The 7,371-nt window shown below is 55.0% G+C and overlaps 2 protein-coding genes across 2 annotated transcripts in view; both read left to right on the forward strand.

The window, feature by feature from the left end:
• Positions 1-2,714: 2,714 nt before the first annotated feature.
• GUITHDRAFT_81877 (hypothetical protein) lies at positions 2,715-3,656 on the forward strand (the record flags this gene model as incomplete). The annotated part of the gene is made up of 2 exons (XM_005819898.1): positions 2,715-3,454; positions 3,584-3,656. 2 exons carry the CDS (start codon positions 2,715-2,717, stop codon positions 3,654-3,656), a joined length of 813 nt encoding a protein of 270 aa, XP_005819955.1.
• A 319-nt stretch (positions 3,657-3,975) lies between these two features.
• The window catches only part of GUITHDRAFT_120854 (hypothetical protein), a gene marked incomplete at both ends in the record, with an annotated part of 6,795 nt that continues 3,399 nt past the window's right edge, over positions 3,976-7,371 (forward strand). Inside the window, 11 exons of the mRNA XM_005819899.1 lie at positions 3,976-4,026; positions 4,078-4,417; positions 4,468-4,516; positions 4,571-4,641; positions 4,685-4,776; positions 4,853-4,923; positions 4,963-5,110; positions 5,375-5,442; positions 5,489-5,629; positions 5,672-5,885; positions 6,209-7,315. Of these exons, the coding sequence (XP_005819956.1) occupies positions 3,976-4,026; positions 4,078-4,417; positions 4,468-4,516; positions 4,571-4,641; positions 4,685-4,776; positions 4,853-4,923; positions 4,963-5,110; positions 5,375-5,442; positions 5,489-5,629; positions 5,672-5,885; positions 6,209-7,315 (2,352 nt within the window). The remainder of the gene's footprint in view (positions 4,027-4,077; positions 4,418-4,467; positions 4,517-4,570; positions 4,642-4,684; positions 4,777-4,852; positions 4,924-4,962; positions 5,111-5,374; positions 5,443-5,488; positions 5,630-5,671; positions 5,886-6,208; positions 7,316-7,371) is intronic.

Below are 7,371 nucleotides of genomic sequence, written 5' to 3' on the forward strand. Positions count from 1 at the left end.
CCTCGCCCCGGCAGTGCTCCTCCTCTATCGCCTTCATCAAGTCCGCCTGAGGAAGCCCGATCCGATCCATCAGACCTCCGTAGTACTCCTCGATCTTCCCGTACACTGCCTCTCGCGTCTCGTTCATAGCGAACTTGCTGTTGGGCCGCGAGGTCGGACAGTCTCCGGCCTCCCGTCCTGGAGCCTTCTCCGTCCTCATCAGCGCTGCCGCCAGTCTCTCTGCTATGGTCGTCTGGCATAGTCCCAATATCGCCGCCTCCGTCATCCCCTGTAGCCCCGCAAGAGGATTCTCTGCGTTCCCACCTGGAATGCACTTCGCCAGCTCACGTAGGATGTCGATGTCGTCGAGGCTGCTGGCCTTGAGAGCGAGCTCCCACTCTCTTGTGACTTTGACCTCCAGGTCCTCGTACTGTTCAGGCATTGGCTGAGACAAGACGTCGACCCCGAGAGACATGAAAAGGTCTCTACCATGTTGTTTGGATCGCTGGGGGTCCTGGGAGCTGTGGAAGTACTCTCGGAGGGTAGATCGAATTCCATCGGAGAGATTCCATGACGTGATAACATCTGTTGTAGGTTGTCGTCTGTCTGATCCCTGAGGCATAGGGCTTGAAGTGATCGGGTCCTGAACGGTCGCCTGCTTGAGTTCCGTTTGAAGGTTTGGATGGCCTTCTAACAAACTCTTCAGCTTTCCTTCCAGCTCTGAGATCTTGCAAGTCGCCTGCTCCAAGCTCTGCTTGAGAGACGAGTAGGAGCCATCGCCAGTATCAACTGGCTCCACCTTGGATGAGAACCATCGGAGACAGCTCATTCTGCTATCGTTCTGAAGACTTGTAAGGGGATAAATCGGCAATGCTGGGTATAACAGCTAGTTGTGCACGACCTCAGTACTTTGTATACCGATACCTCAGTACCGAGGTATATTCCATGTTTGTTCCCAGCCTATCTGTTCTCTTGGTCCTGGCTGTAGTAGTTGCGGTGCGCGAACCCTGTAGCATGTGTCAGTGCGCCGCTCTTCCAAAGATTGTTTGAGTATGATTCGGTCGCTTCTATTCTCCTTCAAACATCGTCAACCTGTTGTGACCCTGTCATCCTATCAATCGTTCTCTATCTTCTCTCCTCTTGACGCCTCTCCTTCCTACCTCTTTTGTTCACCCAACGAATTGTGGCCCTGTCGAATAGTTGCCCTATCCTGCTACTATCACCTTGAGCCCTCAATGCTTCTGTCTTTTCTGCCCCTTTCTTTGCGCTCTTGGTCCGCTAGTGCGACATGTGCTCTTGCTTTCATCTTTCCTCTACTTCCAAAAACTTCGCCGGCTTCTCTCGTTTGATCAAGAAGAGGATCAACGTTTGATCAAGAACGTTTGATCAAGAAGAGGAAAGGTTCTATTCTGCTCGGGCTTATCTTGTGCTGTCATCGTCTACATCATCTACCCTCATGCATTTCCTGTCTCCTTCCCACAAAAGAGAATGTAACAAGGAGCGAAGGCAGCTTGGAGAAGGAGGTAGCAAAAGTCAAGATACAAACAACAAAAACATCTCGAATGATATAAAGCAAAACGAGTTCCAGCAGGAAGGAAGGAGCAAGCGAGAAATTCGAGAGCGTCGTGAGGCTGAATATTGATAGAGAAGGGCAGGAGAGGAAGAGGACATAGATAATTTAAGATTGAGACAAACGAACATGCAAGGAGAACACAAACGAGTGTTGTGGGAGCAAAGCAAGCATAGCGAACATAATAGAGAAATGTATAGGAAGTGAAAAGTGAAGTAATCACCGTCAGGAATACGGTAGCAGATAAACAAAACATGAGAAGACATCAAGAAAGCAAAGAAAAGGTACAAAAAGGCAATGCAACAACAGAAAGGGGACATGGAATAGGGAAGTGAGTCAAGCATGATAAGGGACATAGGGAGGGAGAATGTATATACAGACAAACAATCAGAAATAAGGGGAATCAAATCATTGAGTACAAACAACAACAGCTCTATATGTTACTCTCTTTGTCAGCTCGTTCAACATATACTCTTGCTTCCTCTACTTAAAATCATTCGCCTTCTTCTCTCTGCTGATCAGCCATGGCTATCCGATCATCATAGTAAATATTTGAGTAATTGTTTTAGTCATTTCTATGACGGCTCCGGTCATCAGCAATGAAGGTCGCGATGTTGACTAAAAGTAGAAGCGCCTCCTGCCCCCTTCCCTCCCCCTCCCCCTCCTCCTCCTCCTCCACCTCCTCCTCCATCGTTGCAGCTGCAACCTTGTGACTCTATTTCTACCAGCTCCCTGCTCTCCATGCTCTGCCCGCTCTGCCCGCTCTGCCCGCTCTCCCTGCTCTGCCCGCTCTGCCCGCTCTGCCTGCTCTCCGTGCTTCCTTGTGCTCCACGTGTAGTAAGACTCCTTCAACTCCCCACTACCCCTTCCACTTCCAAGGGATACCCCACGCCTTCATGTCACATGCCTTTGGGTCTGTGTTGTTGTTTGACGCCATTTCCCATGCAGTCATGACGCTTTCTTGTCCAAGACTGAGTTACTTGCAGGTTCTTCAGAGCATCACGGCATAGCAACGACGTTTGTTTCCAGCATCTTCCCGCCGCTTCGCGTTCGGACCAGCTTTCTCATCAGCACCACCTTGTGTTGCGCAGCTGCCTTCAGTCCCTGGTCAGCGCAAGCGCAGTCAGCTTTGAGATCGTCAAAGACCTGTTCAGCTGAAGCAGCCATGTCGGGCGCCTCGTCTCGCCTTCCCGTGTTTTTTGTCAACCATGGCGGAGGACCGTTCCCAGTGCTGGGAGAAGAAGGTCACGCCTCCCTGACCAACTCGCTGAGAAGCTTCGGCAAGAAGTTTGACCCCGTCAAGCGGGGGGTCAAAGCCATCCTTGTCATCTCTGCTCACTACGAAGCTTCCGTTCCCACCTTGACAAGTGCCAAGAGCCCGAGCTTGCTCTACGACTACTACGGTTTCCCTCCTGAGTCGTATGAGATCAAGTACCCTTGTCCTGGTGCTCCAGACGTGGCGAAGAGGATCGAAGCTCTGCTGAAAGAGGCAGGGATCTCAGTCGCTTTTGACGAGAAGCGCGGCCTCGACCATGGCGTCTTCATCCCGCTCAAGCTCATGCTCCCCTCCGCCGAATTCCCTTGCCTGCAGATCTCTTTGCACAAGAGCCTGGACCCGGCTTATCACCTCAAGCTGGGGAAGGCCATGGCGCGGTTGCGCGAGGAAGGTGTGCTGATCATCGGGAGTGGGATGACAACCCACAACATGCAGGGGCTCATGTCGCAAGACATGAAGAGAGATCAGAACCTCGCGTTCGATCGTTGGCTCATCGAGTCCTGCAAGGCTGTGGAGAAGGAAAGAGAGACTCGATTCATTCAATGGAAGACAGCTCCAGGAGCTCTCTACAATCATCCTAGGGAGGAGCACCTCGTTCCATTGTTCGTCTGTGCGGGAGCTGCAGAAAGGTAACTCCTTGCTCGCTCTCTTGCTCGCCCTCTTGCTTCAAGGCTTTTCTCAAGCTCATGCCTACTTGTCTGCCTGCCAGTCTGCGGCAGTGCCTGCTGTCTGTGTCACTATCTTACTCTCTTCTGCAGTGACGCAGGTCAAATTTTGTTCGCCGATGACATGTGGAGCGCGCGAGTGACTTCCTTTCAGTTTGGCGAGTAGCTCAAGCCGCTTGTGCTACAGTTTGTCGTCATAATGAATCCTGGCATGTGCATCATGATGTTTCTCCTTCGCCGCTTCCTCTTCCTCCTGTTCCCTCCGGTCTGACCCGGGCCGAGCGCGGCTCCTCTGGGTTACCGCACTGCAGCGCTCAGTGACTGCCAGCGGCTCAGTGAGCCGGGCCCGGACTGAGTCACTCGGCCCGGTCACCGTCGGAACTTTTAGGGCCGCAATAGTGCCAATACTGTAACGGTTCAATAACTGCTCTAACGGTTCAATAACTGCTCTACCCGCCCAATCAAAATCGGTTTGACAAGGCGTCATGGAGGAGGAGGAGAAGGAGATGATGGGGCGAGTACGGAAGATGCCGCATGTGAGAGGAGGCGAAGCTGAGCAAGCGACCTTACTGATGTCTTGCTGGTAGGAGAGAGAAGAGTTCTCAGGCCTGCTGGCTGAGAGTGCCATCAGGAAGGAAATGAAGGCGTTGCTGCAGCAAGGTCCATTGAAACGGCAGGGCAGCCCCAAGCAAATCGAGCTGAAGAGCGGGGCTATGATAGACAGCAGGAAGCAGGCAGAGATGATCAGACTCCTTCAAGACAAGAAGATATTCGCCTCTATCGTCGTTGATGTCGATCCTGACGAGGACGCCGAGATCGTCGTGCCATTGTGCTCATGTGCAGGAAAGGCTGCTGAGCATGGAGTAGCCACGCTCAGTATTCCACGAGGATGTTTCTTGAGACGCGTCAAGCTCAGAGTGACGTTGGGTGAGGCGCTTCCTGCTCGGCCTCCTCTGACGCGCGTGAGGAATCCGCAGCTCGTCTTCTTGACAAGGGACTTCAGATCTCTCGGCTCCTTCCCTTCTTGTGCTGCCTTTACTTCTCCTCCTCCCCGGCTGCCCCTCACTGTCTCTCCTCTAGGACGCGGTCTCAACGGCTCACCCAGGTAGCTTCCGTGGCCGTAGCCATCGAGCAGCTGCCGGACGAGGATGGTAGGGATGGAGACTCGGAGGGTGAAAGTAAAGTTCGAGACAGGAAAGCCCAACAGCGACACGTTTGAGTGCCCTGTGACCGTCAGATTGCCTCACTTCTGTTCGCTCGAGCATGTCAACGATTGGGTTTGCCCTGTGAGATCATCTCGCTCCTTCTCCTCTTCCACTCGGGTTGATCCCCCTCCTCCTCCAAGTGACCAGCAACGCTCAGGCTGTCAACAGCTCCGAGCTGGGGTTCGCGTTCCTCGCAGACTGGCAGACATCTGACGTGCATCAGCTAAGGTGACGCTCCTGCTTGTTGGCTGCCCTCATGAGGAGCAGACGAGACCTCGAAGAGCAGCTGCTCGTCATCTTGCAGCAGCGACTGAAACCCCGAGGAAACGCTGCGGAGGGATCGGGGGATATCAGTGAGGCATGGATGGAGGACAAGATTCGCTTTCTTGACGCCATCGGCTCTGACATCAAAGAGGTCCTCTCCTCTCCCTTCCTTCTCCCCCTCCTTCCTTCTGTGCCTGCCATGGCTGCCTGCTGCCTCCCTCACCAACCTTCTGCTCCCCTCCATTCTTCCTTCAGACACAATTCAAAGCTTAAAATACAAGTTCTTATGCTTTGAATTGTGATGTCTGTCTGTCTGTCTGTCTGTCTGTCTGTCTGTCTGTCTGTCTGTCTGTCTGTCTGTCTGTCTGTCTGTCTCTGCTCGCTCGCCTCCCTCCACCTCATCTGCTTGTCTCAGGTGGAGGACATGGATTGCAAGCTCAGATGGATGCAAGAGCTCGTGCAGCTCGAGCTTGACGCCTTCCTGTGAGGGCGAGGGAGAGGAGGGACGGAGGGTCTGACGGGAGAGCAGCGAGGAGATGGAGTGCATGCAGTCGCTAGACTGGCAGATGATAGTCCTCGGGAAGAGCCTCGCCAAGGAAAGAGAGCTCGCGCACCAGCAGAAGCTCCGGATGCTGTCCAAGAATGTCGAGCTGCGAACTCGAGAATCAAGGTGGAAGAGGGAGGAGGAGAAGGAAAGATAACGAGCGAGCAGGATACGAGCGGAGCTGGCGGGGATGTTGAACCATTGTCTTGAGACGTTCGCTGGCTTTTCAAGCTCTTCGCCTCGTCGCATCCTCGAACTTTCCGGTAACTATCACCATCGCCTGGCTCAGGTCGAGCTGCGCGGGCCTGGAATGCTCTTCTTGACGTCCTCAAGTCAAATTCAAGATCGAGTCTTCTACCGGCTGCTCCTTGAGACGCCCCAGGTTGGTCCCTCCTCTCTCTCGCTCCCTCCCTCCCTCCTCTCCCTCCCTCCCTCGCTCGTTCGCTCCCTCGCTCGCTCGCTCCCTCTCTCTCGCTCTCTCGCTCCCTCCCTCCCCGCCTCGCACGCTCGCTCGCACGCTCACTCCATCCCCTGCTCTTTCTTTCCCTCCCTCTTCTTCTTCCCCACTGACATGTTTATTTCTCTATTCCTGCCTGTCTGCCTCGCCTTATTGTCCTAATCGTCAACCTGCTCTCTCTCTCTTCTCTCTCTCTCTCTCTCTCTCTCCCCCCTCCCCCCCCCTCTCTCTCTGCCTCCTCCTGGTAGACCTCGGGTCGCTCCTTCCCGCCCAGACTGATGGAGGAGGAGCTGCTGGGAGGCCTCCTGACGGTTAGCCTGCTTCCTTGTCCTCCTGCCCCTCGACGCGGCAACCTGCTGCTGCTGGACGAGGGGCAACGGCAGCTGCCTCGAGCAGCGACCATCACCCGTGTGTCCTTGAGCCTTGCGGAGAGTGACGTCAGCGACCCGCCGGAGGTGCTGGGAGGAGGAGGAGGAGGATATCGCTGGGAGGGGCTGGATGTGGAGGTAGAGACGTTTGTGAGCGTGCGAGAGAAGGAGCTCTACGGTCACCTGTCGCTCTCTCTCCTTGCAGCTCGAGAGCTTCACATCAAGGACTCTGCCATCCTCCCCTCCTGCTTCTGCCGCGTCACCCTCGACGGGCAACAACGCGAGACCAAGACGGTGAAGGGAAGTCACGACCCGGTGTGGCACGTGAACTTGTTCCTGGAAGTCTCCAAGAGATGCGTGGGGGGGCGAGACAAGCAGCTCCGCGAGCTCTTCGGCTTCCTCCTCCTTGAGTTCTTTCACCGCGACCTGCAGGATGTCTCGCTGCCCCTCGGAAGGCTCAAGCTTCCTCTCGCTGACCTCGTCGACCAGCCCCCCAAGGAGGCTTGGTTCCCGCTCGACGACAGGACGGGCGCACAGGTGCAGCTGCGGGTGTGGCTGCAGAGGCTGGGGACGCGAGGAGGAAGACTGACGGGGATGGAGAGCTTCGGACGAGGAGTTGCCAAGGCCATCATGCTCAACCGCATCACAGGCGGGAGGAGACGAGACGAGTTTACAGCTCCTCCTCCTCTATCACAGCACAAACAGGCGGAGAAAGACTCTCTGCCACAGCATCCTCGTGTCCCTAAACTTCTTCTCTCCTCTCTCCGTACCATACTCGACTCACAGGACTCTCGATCCTCCTCTGCTCGACCCGTCGCCTCGCTTGGCTCTCTCTCCTCCCCTCGCACTCGCTGGCGTCTGCCAGTAGCAAACTCTCTTCACAGCAACCTCGCCTCGCTCGCTGCTGACCAACACGTCACTTTGAAGCTCCAGATGTCTTGCGAGGGATGGAAGCAAACTAGACTTTTCTGTTCAAACCCGTTCCAGGTTATTCCTCCCTCCCTCCCTCCCTCCCTCCCTCCCTCCCTCCCTCCCTCCCCTCC

This window comes from Guillardia theta (genome assembly GCF_000315625.1).
Source record: "Guillardia theta CCMP2712 unplaced genomic scaffold GUITHscaffold_200, whole genome shotgun sequence".
NCBI lineage: Eukaryota > Cryptophyceae > Pyrenomonadales > Geminigeraceae > Guillardia > Guillardia theta.